The sequence below is a fragment of the Leptinotarsa decemlineata genome, unplaced genomic scaffold (genome assembly GCF_025532065.1).
Source record: "Leptinotarsa decemlineata unplaced genomic scaffold, Ldec_3_MD MMD2_tig00026328_RagTag_RagTag, whole genome shotgun sequence".
Taxonomy (NCBI): domain Eukaryota; kingdom Metazoa; phylum Arthropoda; class Insecta; order Coleoptera; family Chrysomelidae; genus Leptinotarsa; species Leptinotarsa decemlineata.
In genome coordinates this window covers 18,537,041-18,563,307 of record NW_027412688.1, presented here as the reverse complement: position 1 = coordinate 18,563,307, position 26,267 = coordinate 18,537,041, and the positions used below count along the sequence as shown (strand labels likewise).

Here is a 26,267-nt window from a genome sequence, read left to right as displayed (position 1 = left end):
AGCAGAAATTTGGGAAGCTAACCTGAAATACCATCGGAAAACGAATCCACATGTTTCTTGAAATGATATTAAATCGAGAAAGGTTAATGCAGTCAAGCTGCTGAAAAGTAATTCCATAAAAATCAAAATATGAATAGATAAGTACTCTCTGATCATTCCCATATTGATTTCAATTTAAGAGCCACCGGTAGACAGCTGTTTCACCTATTGGGCATCGTCAGTACGGGCAGGCGGTCCTCGATTGAAGACAAAATGTGAAAAACCAGAAAAGTACTTGATAAAAATAACTGCGTAAACGCAAGCGAAACATAAGTGGAACCACCTATTGGTGTGACACCCAAGGCAACTTGACAAGTTTTTATGTCAGTGTTGGTGGTTTGACCAATCAACCGACAACTGCGGTAGCAGAAATTTGGGAAGCTAACCTGAAATGCCATCGGAAAATGAATCCACATGTTTCTAGAAATGATATTAAATATATATATATATATATATATATATATATATATATATATATATATATATATATATATATATATATAAATAGCACAAATATGTGTAGATCATGCATAGAAGTTTCTTTCAGACATATTTTGAAAGGATATGTTCATTCGAAACAACTACTTTCAAATACATGAACATCGATTTACACAAAATAAATTTTTTCCTGTTGGAATTGAAATAGATATCGTTCGCAGGAACGTGACATAACCTAATATATCTCTTGAAAATAATTTTCTAATGAGGCTAGTTTTGTAAGAGGTTTAGGTCAAAATGTTGATCTTTAAACTATTGATGTTTCAATAAACCATCGACTGTTCTATATTATATCACACCCTGAGGCGTTACTTATCCAAAGAATCAGAAACTCTTCGATCTCATGTCTTTCAGGACTAATGTTCGCTCCATCTTATTTTCTTCTCCATTGACTCGAGTCTTTTCCCTTATACTGACAATGTTATAAACGTGGATCAGCATGAATAATTTGGTTCATGTCAGTTACAAAAAAGGTGACATGAAATGAAACACACGAATGGAAATATGTTTAGTAATATGATGATATATTATTTATTTGTATGAAACTTTTCTGTCATATTGCTTTACTGTTAGGTTTTAATATTTACACAATATCCATTTTTTATGAATCGTTTTTTTTGTAACCAAGGTGTTATATTAACAATTTAGTTTGTTTCCCATCAAATAAACTTCACACTGCTACATATATGTGTATATATCTATCTTTTTATCCCTACTAATTAGCCGATCATCATGAAATTTTGTACACATGTTCTTGGAGGTATTAGAAGTAACATCAGATACTTTTTGTTGAAAAAAAATTATGTGAGATAAAAAAATTGAAAATTATTTATTTTTGTTACAGTGAAATATATTGCAATTCAATAAAGCATATTTTGAATTTTGGAAACATCTTCGTGTGTAATCTTTTTTAAAAATTAATAATCCCAGCCAGGCATTGAAATATAGTTCTCATATTGATTCATTTCTATTGTACTGACACTTATTTAATGGCATAAATGCGAGCGAAGCCGCGGGTAAAAGCTATAGTACTAATATAATATAAATGAAAGTTTGTGAGGATGTATGTATGTATGTTTGTGGCTCTTTCATGCCTGAACGACTAAACGGATTTAGCTGAAACTCCTACAATTCACAAAGGTTTTCTGTAATTTTGGTCGGTAAGTATCGAGTAAGTCGGAAAAATTCTTGCTCCACGAGAGCTATCTTGGCGTACGCTGCCTATACCGTTGGAGTAATGCAGATAATGTACCGTAATATTGTAAATAGAAGTCAGCGGAAGCACACCTCTAACGTGGTAGCCACTATATACAAAATACTGGACCACAAATGCAATTAAATTGGATAAATTCAATACAATGCACATTTTAGAATATCTGTCAAATTCTTATGAAAATTGATAATTGTCGTTTTGAGTATTTAATATAGATAAACTTTGTCTTTCACACTGAGTAATTTGAAAGAATCCTTTGAAAGTTATCACGATAATCACTTGACTCAACGTAATAAACCATTACGCGTCGCGTCTACAGTAAGACGACGGCGGACGATACGCGGGGGTGAAGGGGCAGTCTAAGCAATGAAGCGCCATTATCGAGAACGCCACCCGAATGTGGGCAGACGCGTTAGAGCAGACGTCGTTGACGGTTGTGGTAGTTTCGCGAATTTCTTTATAGGTAACATATTTCGATTCTTGAAGCTATTCATTACTCAGTGCAGTTGGAATATTTTTCAGCTATATCCAGTAAAGTATTTAGCCATGAAATCAAAGAGTATTTGCTGAGGGGATGGAAATAGGGTGAAAACTTCAAAAAAATTGATTTTGTACATATATAAGATTGACGTATGTTAGTCTTGATCGACGAAAAACATCACGATAAAGTTTTTACTTCATTTTCACCCTTTCAGACGGCCTGTAAAACTATGACATGATATTTTTTTCGTGGATACGGTCATCAGGAATAAATTAACCAAGTTTGGTTAATTTTAAAAGCCGAGAAAAATACGGACAGAATGGACCAGGATACTAAAGAAAATATCGGTGAGATTTTGATCCAATAATTTGAACATAGTTCGATGTGGTTGTCGTCTTTCGGTGTACAAGTTTAAATATATTTTCAATGTCCTAACACTGTTTCTATCGTATTTGTAATAAATTTGTATCATATCTCTTTTTCTTCATTCCTGCAAGCCATTTTTCGCCAAAAATTCAATGACTTGTACAATAACAAAGCCATTGAGTGTAACAAATTGAAAGTCAAATTTAAAAACATCAAAGTCCAAGCCTATCATAAAAAGAATTAATTATTTTCAATATCTCCAATTTTTCGAAAAAGAATGATGACTTATGATACATCATTGAAAAGATAAAATCTGGATCTATTCAAAACAGAAAGAATCCAAAGTAGCGCCCATGATTAAAAATAATGATGAAACTTCGACGAAACGTCGAATAGCAAATCTGAAAAAACCATTATGTAGCAGGGAAAAAGTGGCAATGTGGAAATGCAATTCATTTTCGAATCCTTCAAAAAATACAGCCAGATTAAAATGAAAATATTTTTCGGAAATTTTAGTTTTCTCCGGATATCTCCAGATATACTCGAAATTTCAGAACTTTCTCAACAGCATATTGTTAGCCAGGTAAATGTGCAATTTTTCCCTAATTAAATCATCTTCGTATCTCTCATAGTTTCCGAGATCCCAATGGTAAGGATTGAATTTGAAACATCCTGCATATAATATATGTGATTTCCATCTCGAACTACGTTGTACGGGATAATAAATTTGAATGTTCGTCTTTAGAGGTTTTATGCGATTTCATGACGAACATAGATATTGCCTTCTTTCCATTTCAATAATTATTTTTCTATCATTTTCAGGTGAGTGAGAAATTCAACCTATAGAAAAATGACCACAGGTGTCGGTAAGTGCTCTGATATTATTTCAGTGATTATTGTAATAATTAGGTTTATTCTGTTGTGTTATGAACAAATTTGAACGTTGTATGGTAAAAAACAATTTTGATAATCGAAAACTCATCTGAAAACGCCCATATATAACTTTACTCATTTAGATGAAAAACAGGGTGAATGTCAAAATAAAATATCAATTTGAATATTATTTTGCCTTAAGATCCCGAGTTTTCGAACAATGGATACATTAAGAGCTCCAAAAACAATTTATGTAAATAAAAAGATCCAAAAAAGTTCATATTCTGTCACCAGTTAGGATTTGACATATTTTTTTGTCTACGAAAAATACTCTGAGTGATGGTCTTCGCCAAATGAAATTTTCGTATTTTGCCCTTTTTTTTGACCCTAAGATCAGTGGAAGGCCCCACCAGGTAAATAATTACCTAGTATAGGCGATTGCCCCTGGAACAGTAGGACGGAAACTGAAAAATATACTAAATATTTTGAGAAAACCCGTAGAGTTAATTTCCGCAATGTCTTTCAATGAGCTTTTGGAAGAAGCTACACGCACCTTTCGATGCGGAGGCATGTTCAGGAATCTAATACATCAATTTATATTCATCTCAATTCCATTTGTATGTGTTATGTTGTACCATTGTAAAAACTTCATATCATTTGAGAATTAAAATCATAGAATCATATTTCAAGACTCCTTTTTTTGTACACAGATTCGATGGCATCAATCAATGAAGACAAGGTATCATGGTGCAAATGTATTGAAAACATACACGTAGAAATAATATTTCCACTTGCCATCCCGAGATATTCTTTCCACGAAATTCAAAATATCCTTTTCTTCAACATTTGTATTGACACGTTTTGAAAGGCGCCCTCCAATAATGCTCCGAGCGCAGGGCTGTATATAAAGTGAAGTGGTGTATAGTTCACAGTTATATTAAGGGCTTTTACGCTTCAAACTCGAGGGTGACTGTGTATGATGGTTCTCAGACGGAGATCGTTAGCCTTTTAACGTACCTCCGCCACTAACGGTTAACAATCCTGCTTTATGTCCCATTGTGTTGATTCCACGACTTGGGAAAGTCGGGACGACCTACTGTACGATAAGAAAAGGGTATTTTTTATGCGCACGAAATGGGAAAGATGGACAATTAGATGCAAAGACGTGGGCCCCGTGCCTCTGTCAAATGCAGGGGATCCTGATTTGAAATTGTATGAGAGAGATGGATCTCTATCTCAAATAGGTAAATTATGTGACTCAATGGTAAATTGTATTATTTTAACCGTCTGACTGTCTGGAAAGTACTCACTGAAGGTTTTTTTAAAGTGACACTTTTTCATTGACCATTCATTTATTATAGAATTTATTCATTTCATACTTTTCATTCGCTAGAATAACACGATAATGAAGTGGAACAAAAATAATTGTGAAAAAAGAAGAAATATTTTGTCGATTTGTTTTTCACAATGAATTAGTATGTACATGAAAAAGTATTCATTTAGAAAATAGAAGTTCAAGTCAAGTTCCCAATATATTCCTTGCATATTTTGGAAATAAATTGTTGGAACGGACGTCCGCTAAAATATGAATAGTAGTCGGAGCAATCTAAACATTAGATCAGTGTTTCTCAAAGCGTGCGCCGCGGCGCCCTGGGGCGCCGAGGAACCTTTACTGGGGTGCCATGGGCCACGGGTGAGTCTCAAGGTACAACGTTTTACAACATAAATAACTGAGAGTAAAGGTAATACGTCGGTACCTATTAATAAAAATTCTCTGATAATATGATAATATCGGCAATTGCAAAATGCAATCTGTTCAGACAGTCACCTACCTACTTTTATTAATTAAATATCTAGTGTAGTCTTTACGTTCGGGGCGCCGCGATAACCTTCAAAAAAACATAAGGGAGCCGTGAATTCGAAATGTTTGAGAAACACTCCTTAGATCGAATAAGGTTGGATGAGAAATCAGAATGCCATGGAAAGAGCACTTCTTGCAGCTCCAAATCTGAATACGTCTTAAAATTGTGTTCACTGATCATAAATGTTCAGAGTGTAACAGAAACATCATCAAAAAAATTAATTGTCCAAAACGAAAGTATCTGTCACAAAAAACTCTGTACGTTAGATATTGATCGACATGACGGAAAATTCTGTTTTCCAGATAAGTACAGACAAGAAGGTTAGGTTAGGTCTATTTGATTCTCCCCGCAACCCGCAAGGGTTTATTGTGACTCACACCTATTCACACTCGACCAAATAAACCCAGCTTTTCAACGAAGCCGATTAGTTTGTACGGTGACTGGTCTTTCCGGTCAGATGGTAAGAGTACGGCTCTGCCAAACTCTGAAAACCTGATTTGGTCCCTAGCATGGCAGGTATGTGCTCTGCTTCATCATTTTCCAAACAGAGGCGATACACACTGTCTTTCTACAGTCCGAGTCTCTGCATATGATGATCCAAATGACAGTGACCTGTGTAAAGGCCTGTTAGACATCGTAGTTCATCCCTACTATAGTCCAACAACTGTTTGGTATCAAGCTTCGAAGGGTGAATAAACGCCTTGGAGTGAACCAATCCTGGAAGATTCTGCCATAAGTCTATAAATCTACTTGCCATCCAGGTGTTCAATGTGTGTTTGGCAATAAAGCGATGCCAATGACAGGTTCTGGTTCGATGAACCTGCTTGCAGCACTCTCCTTTGCAAGGGAGTCAGCAGATCAGAAATAATTTGCTGAGTCTTCCAATCGAGGAGAGTCGTTTTTGGCAATTTTCTACCAATTTTGACGTTGCTCGGTAGGAGCCAAGAGCTTCCAACGCCCCTTGACTATCCAAGGATATTTTTATTGACTGGTGTATGAAGTTGGATTCTTCCATTCTCTCCGCACACAATTCAATAGCGTAAATTTCCGCTTGACCAGGAGAGAGTTATCAGTTGTAATCTCGATTCTTGTGCTTCAGAACATATGGACATACAACTCTTGAATGAATCAATAAGTCTATAAAGTCCTTGAAATGGACAAATCCTACTCGCAGAAAGCGTCGGTCTGCGTTGAATCTATTATTGAGAATTATACTCCTGTTGATTTTTGTTTCTAGAATCCATATTGACGATCGTTTGAGATGCTGAAGCATTCTAAATTTTCAATTACTACAAATTCCAAAGCATTTTGTGGAACAATGATAATACAGTTTTCAAAGTACAATTCATTCTCATTTTCTTCATGATGCCAGCTCGATGATCTCTGTGAAAATTTAAAATGAAAAGTAAAAGTTTCTTCTGAGTTTTTGGTACAGTCTGGCAAAATTTTGATTCTTTGATGGATGTAGGATATTTTTGTTACAGGATATAGCATGGAATTATCATTTGATCATTTGATTTGATTGTTTGGACGAATCATTATTGGTTTCATGAATATTGTAAATATACTCTGTGTTGTTGTTGTTGATTTATTCGTATGCATGCAACTGCAAACTCCAAAGAGGAATTGCTCTTAAAAATTCCTTGTTATTATGGTAGTTGGTCGGTCGGTAGCCAAGCGGTTCGACGTGGGTGCTTTGTTCACTCACTCGAATTGACTGTCGTGTTAGTCGGTGGTTCAAGCCCTAGTCTGAAAGATCGATTTTCACTTGCTATTGCCCAACCCGTGTTAGGAATCACACGTTGGAAGGTAAGACCTCGTTAATCATTAGCTCGCACAAGTTTCGACTTCTGAGGGTTGTCATTCGTAGGGGTGCGACAGCTGGTTAACGAAAAAACAGATATGTTTTTAAACTAGTTGTTGGTCGCGATTGCATTCGCGGTTAACCGATGAAAACATTTCCAAAAAATTATAATTAGTGACAGCCTGGTATTTTGTTTATCGAAATATAACATTCTCTAGATATTTTTTGTTAACTTGAACATTTCGAAAAAACAAATTTAGGATAGGAACACTGTAATTGATTATTTTATTACGAGTCTACATTGTGTGACACCCTAGCATGTTCCTGTGCGATTGCATTACTCTGGAGATACTTTTCCTTCTAAAAAAATATGAAAATTGTTATGGAGAATTTTATACAGGTGTGAGAAGTCCACGTTTCTGTATTTTATCCTGAGAAGATACTGCTTGAATTCAAAGAATTTGTCACAAAGGAAAATGTTCTATTTATATTCAATAATTTTGCCTGTCAAGCAAAGAGCTAAGAAATTGTACAGATACCCATTTTAATGTTTCGGAGACTGAAATCTGCTCTGTCTTCTGAACTGAAAATATCTAAGAAAATTTGCTGTTTTTTTTCGCTGATTCGCATTGGGTTTTTCTAAACGTCCTCGATAGTGACCATGACAACAATAATTTTAAACTTGATTTGAGAACTGACTTATTCATTGATGATGATTTTTTGCAGATGATTGTTCATAAGAAACTCCAAATAATCGGGAAAATACATTAGGAACGTGACTCCTGAAATTAAATCTTTCATACTCTATAGTAATTCCTTTTCTACAATGATAATAAAAAATCAAAATTGAAAGTTGAAAAAACATTCAAATCAGTCATCTATAAATTTCAGTTTTTGATTTGAGTACTATTGATCTGGAAATAATTTTGAATGCATCTTTTGTTAGTTTCTTATTGGTTATATCCCTGGAACAGTGTAGTATGCTGTTGAAATCAATCAGAGTGAAAACAATTTTATTTCAACTTTCCACTCCAAAGATTTAATGACTACCAATATTTTTTGCACGTTCCTGACAAGTCTTACATACATAATGATCTAAAACAGTTCCAATGAATTACATGGTAAATTAAGTGAAAGGTTTGCAAGGATTTCACTTACGGCGACACAAAAACTGAACTCAGCCTGTATTTATATGTGATCGAAAAGCACCGAGTGAAATAATTCATAGTAGTTCATGTTCTCACTTAAGGGAGGAAGAGGTGCACAAGGTAGTCACGAATGGAAACTTGACTGCTTCGTTTGTCTGAGATTTTTAGTTGACTGTTTTGTTTGTCCTTGTATTTATTGCTTCGAAATAATATCCAATTTGTTACGATACCAAATTTGTTTCAACGTTTCATATTCTGTGAAACATCATGATTTATCAGTATAATGCTCACACTAACTGTAGAATTGAAGGTTAATGCAATCTCGGATCTAATCGAGTTTTGTGATCATCTTTTCAGATCATCTTAATAGCATTGGGGGACAATATTTCGAATCATTCATGTAATGAAGGAATAGATGACTAGTAAAAAAGATTTGATCTTTTGGTACGCCCTAAGTCGAAATTGTGAAGAATGAGCATCTGAGATATGATTTGAATGAGTTTTTTAACACTCTGAGAGGATCAAAAGAAATGAAGTTTTGACAATAGGATCAGCTTCCTGAAAATCATTATGAACAAACATGTTTCTTTAATATCTCGTCGACAAATCTGGAAAAACAAACAAAATAGTTGCATAGAACCGGCTATTCGTGAAACCATGCTAAAATTCTCATATTGAACTTTTGACATAGATAATTATCCCTAGAAGTTTAGAGAACGCACATAAAATTGAAATAGAATATAATTGGTTATTGGAAACGTGTAACCTTTTCTCAATACAAAGCCAATACCTTAAACCTTCCTAAAATCAGCAAATTCACCACATACTGAAACTATGTTGACAGAAATGGGTAAAAAGCAGTCTTCTACCGGAAATGATTTTGATTGTGAATTTTTAATGGATTAATAATAATAACGTTTATTTACAATGAAAAAAAAATTACAAATACATATCACATACGAATACATATATGTATACATATACACACATACACACACATATAGGTACATAGTGAATGTATCTCTATATAAGGAAAAAAGAAAGGAATATAAAATCAGTTTTTCTCCTATTTATAATTTATACCTAAGAGCTTAGAATTTCAATTCTATATCTAAATATCAAGAAGAATGATGAAATTGTACAATGAAAAAATTATTAGATCAATTATCCGATCAATCAAACCAAGGAAATAGTTTTTTACTTTGGTCCGGAACAATTTTGTGCTATTGATTCCATATTTAATATCAGTTGGCAGGGTATTGAATAATCTTGCTGCAAAATAAGTGTGGAATCTTTGGGCCAGGGTTCTTGTAGCCGGATTTGTTTTAAGATTTGCATTAGTTTTGTGCCTGGTGGAATATCGGTGATCTACAAATTGCTTGTTCCCGAAAGTTTATATACCTACTTGATTTTGTCAAAATCACTTTCAATATTTCATTGAGGACATCACATAATTTAAGTAACTAGTATGGTGGACAAGAATGAAACAAATTTGCAAAATTATATTTTCATATTCAAGTATTAAGAACATAAATTTAATGCTAATGAGGAAAACATTGGATGATAATTCAACTGATTTTGTCAAATGTGATATATTATTAAGTTTGAGTTCAATTTTTTGTCAAAAAAAGCATAATCAGAGTGAAAAAGTGGATAATATTTGCAGAATGTCTTAGAAACTCGAGGAATTCTGTTGAATTGTATGCTCACAGATATCTCAATCGGCAAAATCCAGTCCACCAGTATATTGTATATGTAGAGGATCGCTTCAGGCAAAAATAAAATTGAGAGCTAAGCAGAATAGAGGTTTATTGTAAATGACACGACTGAGGTCAATGTTTTTGCTTTGGTTGAGTTTGATGAAAGGGTTTCCTCAATAAAAATTAGGCCAGACCTGCCTATAAATCACGAATCAGCAAGAAAAATACTGAAAAACAACAGATATCGAGTGTTTGAATATCAGTCGTACTGAGGTGGGGCAAGTATAAGGTATTTGTGATTTCGTTTTGATATGCCACAGCTGGTATAAGCGAGTTGATGAAATTCTACTAGGTTGATCTCATTTTTGTATCGCAAACGGGTCGCCAACAAAATATTTCATGAGCTTTCGGGTCGTTCAATACATGCAGTGGCATTTGGGTATTTAGTCGGAAATACTCGTTGAAACTACAACTAAGTTACTACTATGTTTATTTAATTTTATACAATTAATATTGTTTCAATATTAAAATTTAAAATATTCACATATTTCAATCAATGAGTAGAAATTAGGTAAAATCAAAAGTTATGGTGTATTATCATCAGATAAATCTGATGAATTTTTGTTGAATTTAATGATTTTTCAGTTTATTTTTGTTGATTTTGTTAATCCAGTCGCAAATAGATGAGTTCTTGTAAAAAAGTCAACATTCAAAAAATAATAGTTGGTTCGAAAATGAAATTTTGCCAACTAGTCTTATTCCTAAACAAAAAACAACAAAAATACCCAAAGTGGGAACAACCACACACCAAAAGTTTCTGTCTTATCTGAGTCCAATTGTGTATGCTGAAATACCCAATGAGTTAAAACATACCCACAACCAACAAATATTAAAAAAAATATCAAAAATTGTCTTCAAACAGTACCTGCCGAAAGAGTAAACCAAATTATTGAAAGAATGATATACTGAGTAGTTACCTCGAATAGTAAGTGTATCAAGAGCTTGAATTAATTATAGAAACTATTCTATTTTCAAAATCGTTCAATTAATCATAAAGGTGGTGTAAATGAATCCAAACAGTATTGAATGCATATTCACAGATATTTTGTCATTCTTTTTATATTATATATTATGTACTTATTAGGTCAAGAAATATTTTCATATTCATATTTCTTCAATTTCACATTTCTTCATACACATACTTTACAGTGTTTATTTTAAATTTTATATTTTTTCGTTTAACATTTAAAATTTTATATTTTCACATCTTCAGATATTAACAATCTATATTTATACATTTCGAAATTTATATTTATGTGTCTTTTGATATTACTATTTTATATTTATACATTTGAAATTTTATATCTCTACAAATTTTGATGTTTACATTTCGCATTTTATATCTCCAATTTTAGAACGTTCATTGATAGATTAATTAACTTGCTCATGCACATGGTTATACCTTTTATGGAAAACAAACCGATCTATTTGCTGAATTAGATTGAATAATTGTTATTGTAAATTTATATATTTTCGATGGCAAATAGAGGTAATAATATTTTCTGTAAAAAAAATATTACGCATGAAACTTTGCGATTTGTAGTTTCTTAATATATCCAATTTTGATACACCTGATACTAATGAATTTCTGACACTTGGTATATAGTTACATGGAAGTGAACGATTTCTTTATTTTCATAAAATTATTACCAACACGATATTAACAAGTTATACTCTCATTTGGTGGATATTCCAATGCTCCAATTTACGACATCCAATTCACTTCGATCTTCCTCACGTTACCTTATATCACATTACCTCAAGGTAAATATAACGTCGACTGATCTTTTTTCAAAATGTTACATATACCTACATTATTCTTTGTAGGTTAGCTTATCTTTTGGCCATTTCTTCGGACTAGTTTACTCACTCCTTTCCTTTTAAGGTAATTATTCAGTAACTCTGTCGAAATAACGAGTTCCCCGAGACAGATGCCTGCTCGACCAGTGAATGATGCACGTTCGTTTATGTGTCAGTAGTCCTTTCTCTTCGAACATTTGAGCTAACCTAACTGTATCCTATGTTATTCAAGAAAACGTTGTCATGGTTATAGTGCGTGTTTCAGTTTAGCTACTGTGTACTTCGCAAGGTAAACAAGTTTACTGCACTTCTTGAAATTTGTCAAAGGAACTATCGGATGGGTCTTTAATTTCTTTAATAAATAGATGGATATTACAAACTTAACAATCAATTCAGCCTTGACTTTTACTTGTTTGTTGTTATATTTTTCTCTCTTCAACGGCAGCTGATTTTTATTCAACACTTGGCGAATGACCTCCAGGAAATGCCTTTATTTGTATAAAGTCGGATATGCTCTATAAGGTAATTTATTTCATTCACATTTTTATGTTATACAAGGTACTGATTGCATCGTTGTCACTTTCACTCGTTCATTTCCTATTTGAAAATATTCTTAGGAATCTAGGCCATACGATACGGTATGATTTCAAATTATTACGAGGTTTCTTTCTTATTTTTGAAAATATCACAATGTAAAGGTCATTTTGTTCATTCCAGTACTTGAGTGGATTGAGTTTTATTGTTGAAACAGATATTTTATTCAGTTAGAAATGGTATTCTGAGCACAATTTTGGTCGTTACGAAGAACTGTTTTAGCGAATTTTCAACTCCGCTCTTTCCACCCCCTGAAGGGGGTGACATTCACTGCAAACTTTTTATATCGCATGAGGGATTGAGTGTCGTAGTCTGGTTCACATGTACTCGATTTAGCTCTTTTTGGTGACATTTTTCAGCCCAGTCCAAAAATTACGACCAAGGTGTCATTCGATTCGTATTTTTGCCTAGAAAGTTTAAGGAGAGGTCCGAAAACGCGCCGATAAAAATTACAAAAGTTATGATTTTTAGAAAAAAATTGTTTCTTAAAAAAATTTCTTTGTTGCTAAAAAATGCGTTTGTTAATTAACAATCGTTTTTTGCAACTAAATATTAAAATTAAGGAACCGTTTTTTTTAAATCATAAATTCTATTGTTCTTTAAGGTTTTGAAAAAACCTTTTTTTATTCTTTTTTCAATTGTTTACTTAAAAAAATTGTTATAAACAATATTTTTTATTTTTTTATGTTTTTCAATACTTTGTTCTATAATAAAAGTAACTATGTGTTTTTTCTTCAATTTATTCTATTTTTTATTGAACTTTTAATATTGTGATACCTTGATACTTCGCTCCTTCGCTTTTATAATTATAATAACTTTTTAAACTATTGCAGTTATGACAAATATGCTTCAAGTCTTTTTTGTTTGTCATTATAAATTTATTAACAATTCAAGCCTTTTACTAAAGTTGTAGTCCTATTATTTATTTAATTATTGATCGTTATTTATTAAAAAAAGAAAAATTTCAAGTTTTCAGGGAATTTACTAAATCAAAAACATACTGAAAGTTATTTTTAAAATCTATTAAATCATGATTAGTACAGTTAAAAGTTTTTTTATAATTTTTATATTTTTTTTTGTAATCTTTTAGATCGTTTTAGTGGCGGTGGCTCATCATCTGTGGTTTCTTCTGTATTTTTTTGTCGTGATGTTTCTTGAACCTCCTCCTCTTTCCTCTCCTACTGGAAAATCTTGATAATCATTAAGGTCGTCTTCATTTCCATCGGGATTACTATCGATAGCATTTAATCGACCGATCATGATATCACTATCATCATTGTCATCATCAAGTAATGGCCTTGTACTGTTAGAACATGTTTCACCTTTACAATTTTTGCATAAAGATGAGCAAGGAAGCCCAGCTTTTTTACATCCACATCGAAAGTTATTATAATTATAAAAGCGAAGGAGCGAATGAAAAAGTATCAAGGTATCATATTAAAAGTTTTATAAAAAATTGAATAAATTAAAAAAAAAACACATAGTTACTTTTATTATAGAACAAAGTATTGAAAAAAAAATTAAAAAAATTGTTTATAACAATTTTTTTAAATAAATAATTAAAAAAATAATTAAAAAAAGTTTTTACAAAACCTTAAAGAACAATAGAATTTATGATTTAAAAAAAAAACGGGTCCTTAATTTTAATATTTAGTTGCAAAAAACGATTGATTAACAAACGCATTTTTTAACAACAAAGAAATTTTTTCAAGAAACCATTTTTTTTCTAAAAATCATAATTTTTTTCAATTAACATAATGCAAAAAAAATTTTCGAATTGCTTGTAAACAATGTATTTGTTCATAATAAATTTATTAACAATTGCTGTAGAAAATTTAAAAAAAAATATTAATAATTAGTTTTTAGCCATGAGACATTGTAACAATAAAAAATTTGAAAAAAAAATTGTGTTGTATTTTTTATAAAATTATAATTTTCAATTGTCAATAAAAAAATAGAAAATTACATTTTTTTCATTTTAGAAACGATAATCTATTTTGTTGCCTATTAAGGATAACTTCACCAAAGGAAAAAAATGCCAGGGTTTTAGTTTAATAATTATAGGGATTTTTATATCAACTTTCAATTCAGAAAAAGTTATTAATTAACAAATTTATAATTAACGTTAAAATTGGGATACAAATTTTTTTGACTGCGTATTATTGTTTATTGATGTATCCCAACATTACATGAATTTTTTCATTCCTTAATATTTACATTTAATATGTTCAAATATTTTTTTGTTTTTATGTCAGAGTGACGAAAGGCGCGCGTAAGCCAGACTACCCGCTTTTGGCTCTATTTTCAGGGCTGTGTAAAAATTATAAATAATCGAGATACAGTTTCGTGAGTTGGGACTTTTTTTACGCAAATTCATTGATCTTTTCAAATCTTTTTTCAAATTTCCAAAATTTTGGAAATTTTCCGAGATATTAAGAAAAAACTAAAGCCCCATTTTTTCCACTTAATTGTTTATAACTTTTGTAATTTTTATCGGCGCGTTTTCGGACCTTTCCTTAAACTTTCTAGGCAAAATCGAATGACACCTTGGTCGTAATTTTTGGACAGGGCTGAAAAATGTTACAAAAAAAAAGTACATATGAACTAGACTATCGTTTTGACGCTCTTACTGAAGTATATAGAAACAATAAAAATTGTTTCAAAATGTTACTACTATGGAGACTAATAACATGAATCAACAAAAATGTTGCCAAACTCCGTGTCATCTTATTCACTGGTATCTCTCTTTCGCATTGTTCACCATCGCTATTGGAATCAATCCCCTCGAAAAACATGCGTTGTTATCACACTCGTTAATACTATTAGTACTTTTCCAAAGACGACACATTCTAAGCAGATAACAAAAATTTTAAGTAATTATAACTGCACCAATATCGAATTCTAACACTCAAATCGCGATCAGTTCCTGAACTGAACACGACGGCGATACCCATCCCCACATTCCCCTATTTCTATTCGTCACCGTAACATGACTTCTAATTTCATTTCATGACTCTTCAGCCAACCATAAAACTCGGTTAATAAAAATCATCCAATACGAACCACCAAGTATACAGTCCACGTAGACTAGTTCGCTGCCGGTTCATTTCTATGTATTGGTTTTTTTGGCCTTTGAGAGTGCCGCCAACTTTAAATTTGCCCAATATCGTTTATTTCGGCTTTAACTGTATGTCTTGAAACAAGCTGTGTGTCCAATGATTTGACACAATTGTGGAGTTATGAAGTTGTTCATCTATGATTGGCCTCTAAGGTGGTGAGTCATTCTCTTGGTTAAAACTATGATGGGCTAATGTTAATCCCTTTTTCATCAGTCCATCTCGTTATAGTATTAAGAGACTGTTGTATTGGTTTTTCATATTTTTTTGGACAATGATAACACAGTTATCTGACTGTCTCAATTAAAACCCTGAATATAATTTCCATAACAGTGGGGTCAAAACCACTCTCCCTGGGGATAACCTGCTACCTGCAACCTACCGTTTCCTACGTAATAAGTGCTAAGTGTCGAGATGCACGTCACAATCCTTAGAATCGAGAAATATTTGACCTACAGAACCTAATAGATGATATATAACTTTATTCCTAGTTGGATTAGGAACACTTGCAAAAACGTATATTTTAGTTTGGTTTTTACAATGGATTTTGTTTCAGAAACGTTTTCCAAAGAAGTTGTTTTTGTCAGTCTGAGAAAAAAAAGAATTGGGTGTGCATTCTGTTGTATCATAGTTTTATAGTAAGTTTGTGATATAATCCAACGCCCTTCGCGGTATTAGCCAGGAAAGTAGTTTTTTCATGATAGGTGTCAGTCCATTAATCTACAGTATAGGTGAGTTGAGACTGGCCTGAACCAATTGTTCTTCTAGATAATTTGATTTACAGCCATTCTTCAAGTATGCCCACTTACTATATGTGAAGATAACTATACTATTATACTACTATAACTACTCATTAGTCAAACATTTTCCAATGGCCTTGTTTTTTTATATCAGATGGAAGAAATTGACTATTTAACGTGAGTTCTTTTTTTAAATGTTATTGCTCCTCGTGTTCAGAAATAGTGTTTCAAAGAATATCCAAGAGACTGCATTCTAGACGATTCTATAATTGGCCCTAGAGATTTCCAGTCCAGAAAATCCTTGCATCGCTACAGTGCAGTAGTTTTTCAGGATTTTCTTGTGCTTTCTTGTGAAGAGGCCTGAATATTGATGGTTGTCAATTATGATTCAGGAAGGTGAAACCTTCTTTCAAATTAATCTTTGAAATGTGATAATCGACGAAATAATGAGTTAGTGGGTCGTATCTGAAATAAGATCACCATTTCTGATATACCCAGTTGAATCTTCCTCTTGAAGATGATTAGTTGGTGATCGAAACACATGTAGAGGTGTTAAAATAACGATTTGGTGATGAAATAAAACTCTAGTAATATTCATTACTACACTAAAGGTTCCAAACAATGTCCTATATAAGCTTTAGAAAAATCCATACAAGAAATTTTGTATACCAAACTGGATTTTTGTTTATTTGAAATTGGAACTTTTAGTTTACTATATAATTTAGATAAAGTAGTGACATTTGTTTTGTTTGTGTTATAAGACTTTTACTGAAATTGTTCCGTAAATCTTAATAATATATGTAGGTATTTTCTGTATCCGTCATAGATATCAAACCAGTGTAATATGAACTGGTAAAAATCAATAATCTCGAAGTACTCTCATCAAATATTCAATAAACGAGTTGAAGCCAAGCGACATTTCATGGTGAATGCGATTGATTGCACAGAATTACAATAATGATTGAAAGAAAACCCCAGGAATCTTTTAGTATCATCATGACAAAAAGCAAATCAAAGACTCTGTAGTAAAATATATAATATACACAAAGAACGTGGATATACGTGGAAACATTATCTGATGAACTGTGTTGTTCATAAAATGACAAATCAATCGGAGTTCCACTGGAAATTCACAAAGGTAAATACCACATTTTTTGATTTGGCTAATATGTATCAAATGTATATTCAAATACCTTTTTTTTGAGCCTACTATTGCATACTTTTTTACTAATTCATCCACATCAATACTGGATATAAAAAGTATTCTGATTGAAGCTGTTAGGCAATTATCAAAAAAGAGCAGCCATATTTCTTTGTTGCTGAGAAAAAATATTTTATTTTTTTGATAGACAGTAAAAATTATCTCTTTTAAAGAAGATCATAGGTTGCTTTGAAGTTTTTATCTTTATTGGAGAAACTATTACTTCATGCCAACAGCGCCAGGTTCCACAAGAGAATCACACTTTTTTTGACGAAGAAATCAAATTTCTTGGCCTTTCAACGACATCATTCGTTTGATTATATTATTGCAAAGATGAACTATATTTAATCAAGAAAATATAATATCATCTCAAAATCTACCACCTATTCAAAGAGAAAAATAAACTGTTTCATATGGAGAGCAATATCAACTTGATCTGAAAACATATTGTTTGTTTGAATTCAAAATTATATCCCTTCAAATAACTCTATTCGTTTATAACAAGAGTTTTGTGATTCTATATACAAAACTGAACTGAAGATAACAGGAATTTTGTATAAAATGAACAGGATTTCTTTTAAAGAAGTATTTCATTCATTTCAGTTCGAAAAAAACTTTTATTTGAACATAGATTAAAAAACAGATTTTAACCAGATATATATTATTGTAAGGAATTTGAATTCAGTATTATGACAAATAATGTAGAACAGTGTTCGCGTACGCGCCAGTATGTGTTGTGGTGTGTTGTGATTTTAAGGAAGAAGTGTCTGTAGGTAGTGCAATTCTTTTCCGAAATTATTTTGTATCTTCCATAATGGAACAGATTTTATAAGACTGGGGTTTCACACAGTTGGAAGATATTTTCATAGGTAAGTATTATAACTGGATAAAATTGATGTGTTTGGGTTACTTGAGAAAAAAACTCTGCTTTATCTGTAAGTACTGCGTTGTATACCTAGTACCGAAGAGAAAATGGTAAACTTTGATAGCAACTCTTAATTTTGCCCTAATTTTGCAAAAATTATGCATTATTACATTTGCCGAGCTCTGCAAGTGTATATTAATTTGAACTGAAAAATCCTCCACGTTGATTCAAATTCGCCAATCTCTTGTTTTGAAAATATCTTATATCTTGTTTTAATTAAGTGCATTTTCTCTAAATGAAATTTGATTTTCTCTCAGACCGAATTTATTTTTTATTGAACGAGAGAGGTACTTATAGTTTCGACAATAAATTATAATACAAAAAATACCAGAATAGGCACCAGTAGGTGTAAAAAGCACCTACATATGACAGCCACTTTCTGATTTCAACATGTAAATGTTTGTTGCATTCCGAAATGTCTTTACTTTCTGTAATTACTTCAGGATTTTTTTTATGTTATTCATTGGGAACAAATTGAATATACCCTACTCAGCTTGAAATTATTTAATATATTTCCTTTAGGAATGTAAGAAATAGGTAGAAATATTACCAAACTCACTAGAGACATCAGAATTTCCAAAAACTTGAAAACAGTGAATGTTTTTATTTAAATAGCGAATCACATACCTTCAAGTATGTTTGTATGATCATGAGTTAAATTTTTCAAAAGAAACATTTTATATTTTCCATTGATCCTCTAATAATACTCACACAACACTTTGAATTCCTATAACGGTTCCAAAATGATTATTTTGAAAGGCAATTTTTCTATAAAGACTTTTGCCCACTTCAAAGGAATTTGAAGTAGGTCTTTTGAATTGATTATTTATTTCTGATCAAGTTTGTCTGAGACAAGTTTGAAATTTTGAGGGTTGTCGTTCGTATGCGGACAACAATTGGATTGGTTAACGGAATAAATCCACTCAAACAGTTTTTTTATGAAAAAAATATATATTTTTTTTTATTAAGTGGCAGCTGTTTTCATATTTTTACCTTTGTAGGTATTTGAAATAGTGGTTAACGATGATGTGCTGATTTCTTCTTTCGTTTCAGAATCCAAGTGATGTTCCGGAAATTGTGGATAAACAAAAGCAGAATGCAGCACTTGATAGACGATAGTGATTTTTAAATTTTATTTACCAGAATGGCATCTATTTTAAGTTTGTGTGAAATCACTAATAAATTTATTCATTCTCTTGTCTGAATTTTTATGTTGTTTATAGGCTTCGATTTTATTTTTTTGTTAATTTACAATTTGTCAAGAATATGTCACTATTTTTATATATGTTTTCAGATTGGATATTTATTCCTGTTATTTGTATAACTGTATGATCTCTCAATAATGTGCGGTTGTAATATGACATTTAAGCAAAGATTAGCAAAGAAAATTTAGTTATTTATTACGGTTTGTATTTTATCATATGCTTTTTCAGGATAATATTTATAATTTGCGATTGCTTCAAATAAACCAATCATAATATATAATGTATTATTTAATTTCTTCCCTTACCACTTATAGCTGTTCATATTACAGATGAGATACTTTGGATTCAAGTAACTAAAGACATCCGTATGAGAGGGACAGTTTATAAACAGAAGCATAAGTTCATCTTTGATGAAGTAAATGTATTTATTTTGATTCATACAAATAAAAACGTTGGAATGAAAAATGCTTCTATTCAAAGGAAAACAATCAATTTCTCCTACGGAGATATTTAAATAGTGTTCCAAGTTAACAAATAATTCTTTCAAAACTCAAAAAAGTTTTGCTTCGAGATTAATTTTGCTCACAATAAAGAATGCATATTTACTTCTCTTGAGCTAATGTGATGATTTCTATTGAAATGTATGCACAATCTTGGTGGAATATTTTTTTTTTATTCTAAAGTGTTTATTCAGTCCATTTGAATTAATGATTCAAATTCAACTTGATAGAATATATTTCTCAGCTTATAAAAATATTTCTTCATGAATATAGGAGAACAAGATTTCTCTAAATCGAGATAATGTTCTTCACTTAGAGATTTTTATTTTTATTGTGACTCCTCATCTGCCGAAATGTAGCAGAAACCATTTTTTTCTATGACTTTTTTAAATTTGATTAATTTACAACAAACAAAAGTCATTTTGGACAACTTTACAACTTGGATAAGGAAAAGCAATATAGACTAGCACCCAAACTTACTGATTTTCATTCATTTCCCACTAACTTTCAAAGGATGAAGGTTAAATTAGCCAGTCAAGTTTTCAGACAGTTGGTAGCTACAGCGATGAATACTTATGCCAGTTTGAATCAGATACCATCAGCAGCAAAACGGCTACATTCATTGAAAAATGGATAAAGTGTTTGATATTTTGAATCCAAACCGATTTCAATAAACGTTTTTTCGGAATAGCAAAACAAATTGATTTTCTGAAGGAAATGAAAATATTTTTCAGCAAACTACCTGTAATATCAAAAAAAGGAAAAAAACTGGACAAATGAGATTCATTTACGGGTGGCAGATAACAAATTCGGCATTCATGCAACTTTGAGAAAACCTACATAGTGAAGGACACTCCTACATATTGACGAGGAATATAAATCACGACTGTGTGGAAAATTATTTTGGTCAATAGAGAAGTACTTGTAGAAATGCCAGAAACCCAACTCCTGTTCAAATTACCAGAGCTTTCAAAAACACATTTACTCTCCAGTATTTCACACAGGTAGAAGGAACTAACTGTCTAGAAGATACTAGTGAGATTCTATCTGGTATTACAGATGCAGACATAAATAGAATGAAGATTATTGTGGAAGTTCCAAAAAATCCCCATAAACCTTCTGAGAGTAGAGACAAATGATTATTATAGAACTCTAGACATTTCCGAAGTCAACAGTTTTGGCTATGTTTGTGGATATCTTTTGGGAAAATGTTTAGGAAAACATTCATGTAAAGTATGTACAAATTTTGCCAGTATCACACTGAATGAAACAAATGTATATAGTTATTTCAAGGCATACAGTGATACAGAAGCCAAACAGTTTGGAAATTTATATATGCCTCCAGATCCATTTTTACGAAGTATCATTCATCTAGAGATGGAATTTCCTTATCATTTTTCAATTTATGTTCAAAAATCAACATTTCCCACCCTCGTGATAATTTTCCTTAGGAGCATTAATTTTCTCTTTTCACAAGGGTATGAATTTATTATACTTTGAAATTTGTCTCGAGTACCGGCTCTAAGTTTTCATGTAGCACGAAAAGCTTACTATTTTTCATTTTGAAATATTTTTTGAAACATTGTTGAAGTTTTGTTAAAGTATCGTCACGAATATGCGCAAAGATGTACTTTTTTCGTTTCGTTTCGTTAATCTGAGATGTGAAGATGTATTTGAGCGTGAAATTTTCTGCTATTTCAAATTCTGAATTGAAAAAAATAGAGCTTTCTGTTTCAAAAATTAAATTAATTTTGAAATTCTTCGGAACATGAGGTTTGTGGTCAAATTCACTTGGAAGATTAGAATCCTCGTTAAAAGGTACCTATTAATTTTTATTCCATCACTAGACCCGCACGTATTCAATGATTTCCACAGTGTTTCCTAACTCTGAACATCTGTAGTATCTATTAGATTGTGAATAATTCATTTTTATTCAGTTTTATTTATATAGTTTGAAATTTATACATTTCAATGTTGTATATATGTTGTATGTAGGGCACACAATAATAAGTGCAATAACAAGGTTTCAATTACTTTTCAGAAGTTATTCATCTAGTGTGAAACTTGAAAAAATTACATTTTTCTGTACTACAGTACCTATATAATATAAAACTGATTTTGATGAACAAAAACACAAATTTGAATGATGGATTACGCACTATAGCAGAAGTATTTGTGTTTGAATTTAATGTTATACTATGTAGATACGAATCCATTGAATACTTCATTTGAATAAGGGAAAAATAAGTGAAGCCGCAGTAAAAAAAAATCTACCTCAATTTTTGGTCCCTGAGTCGTATTCTAATAACCAAGTGTTTGAATATACACGGAAATGATATTACTAAAAATTGAGAAATTTTTTGTATGACATATCAACATCTTTCTGAAGTATTTATAATCTATATACATACCTACTCGTATATATTTTTATCGAACGGATACTGCGCCGGGATACATCTTGAAGCATTTATCATGAACATATTTACTCAATATATGACTTTCTGTAAAATTCCATATCGAATAAAATGTCAAAGTGACGTACGATGCAATTTCAGAATATTATTGAAAATCATGGTTTAAATAATAATGTGCCTTTTTCTTTCAGATTTAGGACCATAATTTTCGGATGTTTCAACCAAAAATGGTCAAAAAATTCCAAATGGTTTCCAGTTTACATCGATGAGTTTGACAAAACTAGTTTCTTGGACAAACCTGCTTGAAAATGATCGACTGCTGTGCAAAATATATATTGTGTGGATTCAACTTCTTCATATTTTTGTTAGCTTTCGCCCTTCTGGGCCTAGGTACGTGGCTGGCGGTAGACAAGAGTTCGTTCATTGGTCTCGTCACCATCATTCCAAATGAACAGCTGCAAGAATTTACCAAACCGGGAGTGATAGAACAAATTTCGTATGTTTTTATATCGATAGGAGCTTTCATGTTAGTTGTGAGCCTCCTGGGATACTGTGGCGCTTTGAGGCAATCAAATTGCATACTCACTACGTACGCTTCGTTCCTACTAATCATTCTCATCTTGGAAGTGGTGGCGGTGTCTCTTGCTGTAGTCTACAAGGCCAAAGCTGAGGAGGAAATCAAAAATTCGTTGAAACTGTCAATATCTAAGTATTACTCGAAATCAGACAACGAAGATGCCATAACGCTGTCCTGGAACAAAATACAAATAGCCCTGCACTGCTGTGGTGTTGACAATTATACAGATTACCAGACAAATGAACAGTGGTTGAATAGTGATAAAGTTATACCGGAGTCTTGTTGTGTTTTGGACAGTAACAACAAACCTTTAACGCCAACATGCACCACTTCACCTAATGAGGTTAATTCCTTTTACGATAAAGGATGTTTCGGTGCCTTTTTAAACTGGATGATAACTCATTCGAACTTACTCGTTGCGATAGCAATAGGTTTTTTGTTAGTGGAATTGATAGGAATATTTCTGTCGTGTTATCTGTCGAAATCTGTAAAACGTTCTAGAATAAACTGAACCGGAAATGTGTACAAAATTATTACAGAATGTTCTTAATATTTGTATGATAATGAACTTTCATTCAATAACAAATTCAAACTGAATATTTGTAGTGATTGTACGTTGATCATGAATCTACAGTTAGAAGATGGTTGCTTTTATTTTCAAAGTTATAGTCATCGAAAAGGCGGAAAAATCTACAAATGAATTGTTACAGAGTTTTTTATATTGATACATACTTTTAATAATATTTTTCATCAGACCTATTATTATCAATTTTCAGTGTTTCCTGGTGAAAAAAAGTTGAATTGGTATGAAAAACAAGATGTATTTTCATTCAAACACTCGTCCGGGTGTACGTTCGACCTTGACATTATCACGACGTTTCGGCAAGTTCAGCTACCAAGCAGAGCACGTGAATGTGGTGGGAGGGCTCTTGCCCTACGCCAGAACATTTGTGTACTTTTATGTCAATTTGTCACGAATACCATCGTTTCCAAAGGCTCTAATGAGTATGAATTTTTAGATTTGCTTCATCTTAAATGGAATATTTCAGGTCTCAATTTGGGAAAAGTCATTTCTGTAGCAATAATTGCTACAAAAATGTGAATTATTGCTACAAAACAGTGAATAATTGCTAAAAAAAATAACGTCTGTTATAAGCAAATATAATAACTTCTGAAAAAAGAAAGTCAGTTACTCCTTACAACAAAAAACGTGGATCAGGTAAAGAAGGGAGTTTATTTTGAAAACTAATTGGAACAAAAATCTATCCGAAACAAAGATTTGCAAAAATATGAACACTCTGAATATGAAAACTACTTTTTTGACAGTGATAGTGTTTGAATCAATAGATTTACAATGAAGTACCTGTCATCGTACCTGAAAAATGGAACAAAAAAGACTGTTATTAAAAGAGGGTTTTTTTTCAGAAGAAATTAGTTGATATTCAGTAAGTCCTGTCAGAATCACGTTACTGAAATAGGAAAAGCGGCTTCTCAGAAACTTGGAATACGGTTTTCAACTATATAGAAATTTTTACATGCTTCAGTAACTTCCAATACTCAATATCACCTTCAGTGTTATTTGTAATATTGCTCATATAAATGCAAACGCTTCAGGAAGCTAGTTTATAGCGAAACACGTGTTGCGATTTTGTAAGAAAAGTGTTCGACTTATTTGGCCCACTTGGTTCCCCCGAGAGAAGTCTGCGCTTCATCATCTCCAGATACTTCTAACTACAGCGATTTGAATTCAGAGTAAATCGCTATTTGCATACAAGCGCGGCTTCCAGATTTTCTACACGATTTTCCTGAACTTTCTGTACACCTATTGTGCATTAAAAATAATAAAAAAGTTTTCCGTCAAAGTTGTATTACCTGCATTTCAATACTTGGATATTAAACTTTACCAAATCGGAAGAAGCCCAATAAAATGAAATCAAAGCATTTCGCCTGTATTGTTAGTGAATTATATCTGAAAGTCGTAAACTAATTAAGCCGGTGATTGTTACTTGAAGCAAATGAGGAAAAGGTCATACTTTATCGGTTGAATAATGGAAAGCCATACTAAAGTTCGAAACATTCTCCAACACATTTGCTTTCGACCCAAAATGGTCTGTGCCGTCACGACGTTGAGCAGGAACGAATCTTTCAATGCACCCATGACGTTATTGTTGTTGAGAAAGGTTAGAAAAGCACTGAAACTACTGAGAGGTAAATCAATTTTCCCAAATGGTACTCAGCTAACATAAGTTTATTGATGCAAGGAAATATGATTCACATCACTTTTCGAATGATGTAGAAACGGTTAATGGTATGTAAATGTTAGGGAGAATAGACTGTTCCGCCATAGACATTTCTGCGATAGTATTCAACGTCAGGTGATGAAGGTTAAAACTGGAACCTCTAGCGTAAAATGAATCTAAAACAAGCTTTTTTACCAAAGTCTAGAACTGCAATACTCTTTTCGACGCGCATTTTTCCAACCAAGGTGCCGTCTTATTACATTTTGAGTTGTTTTACGGATGAGGCGACGTAGGAGTACCTACTGCATAAAGCTTTAACGGACGTGTATCGTTTATATGATTTTTTTCTCTTTATAATGTTACATAGATAAATTGAATTAAACAGTGACAGTGATTTTCGTTTTCTATCGACTGATGATGTAATAAAAGATACTTATGTTTACTCCCAGAATTTTTATCAATACAATAACAATATTTCCAAAAATGAAACCCTCAAACTCAGCCTCAAAGCTTTCAATTATTCATATTATCATCATTATTGGAGATCAATTTCTATCGTAATTCAAAAGTTTCTACCAATGGTAACAATGAACTGTCATAGTTCGTCGAGATGAAATTATTCAATGGTTCACTTCATTTTATTAAACGATTCAACTTAGCTTGCCTTGCTTGTTTGGGCCAAATTCAGTAATTGAAGTTTGAACCCCTTCCTATTGACAGATTGATCTGATATTTGGTGCACTTATGTAGTTTTGATGATAATACAATTTGATAGATTCTGTATCATTGTAAATCCAAGATGGCCGCAGATACAAAGTGGCGGATTACATATTTTTGCATAACTACCTCAGTATGGGTATCAAATGACAGGGCTTGACAAGTACTATAGTAGTACACTATGAAAAAGATGC

General features: G+C 32.1%; 2 protein-coding genes across 5 annotated transcripts in view; both read left to right on the top strand.

Annotated features, from left to right (window-relative positions):
- Window positions 1-26,267, top strand: part of LOC111507433 (lachesin) — a 386,435-nt gene that overhangs the window by 139,821 nt on the left and 220,347 nt on the right.
- Window positions 11,984-23,871, top strand: Tsp66E (Tetraspanin 66E). 4 transcript variants are annotated; one of them, XM_023170255.2, is made up of 2 exons: window positions 11,984-12,133; window positions 22,731-23,871. In XM_023170255.2, exon 2 carries the CDS (start codon window positions 22,848-22,850, stop codon window positions 23,625-23,627), a length of 780 nt encoding a protein of 259 aa, XP_023026023.2. In that variant the 5' UTR covers window positions 11,984-12,133; window positions 22,731-22,847; the 3' UTR covers window positions 23,628-23,871. The 4 variants fall into 4 exon arrangements, with proteins under 4 accessions (XP_023026023.2, XP_023026022.2, XP_074038096.1 ...); XM_023170254.2 differs by having other exon boundaries at window positions 11,996-12,366; XM_074181995.1 differs by lacking the exon at window positions 11,984-12,133 and adding an exon at window positions 16,268-16,285.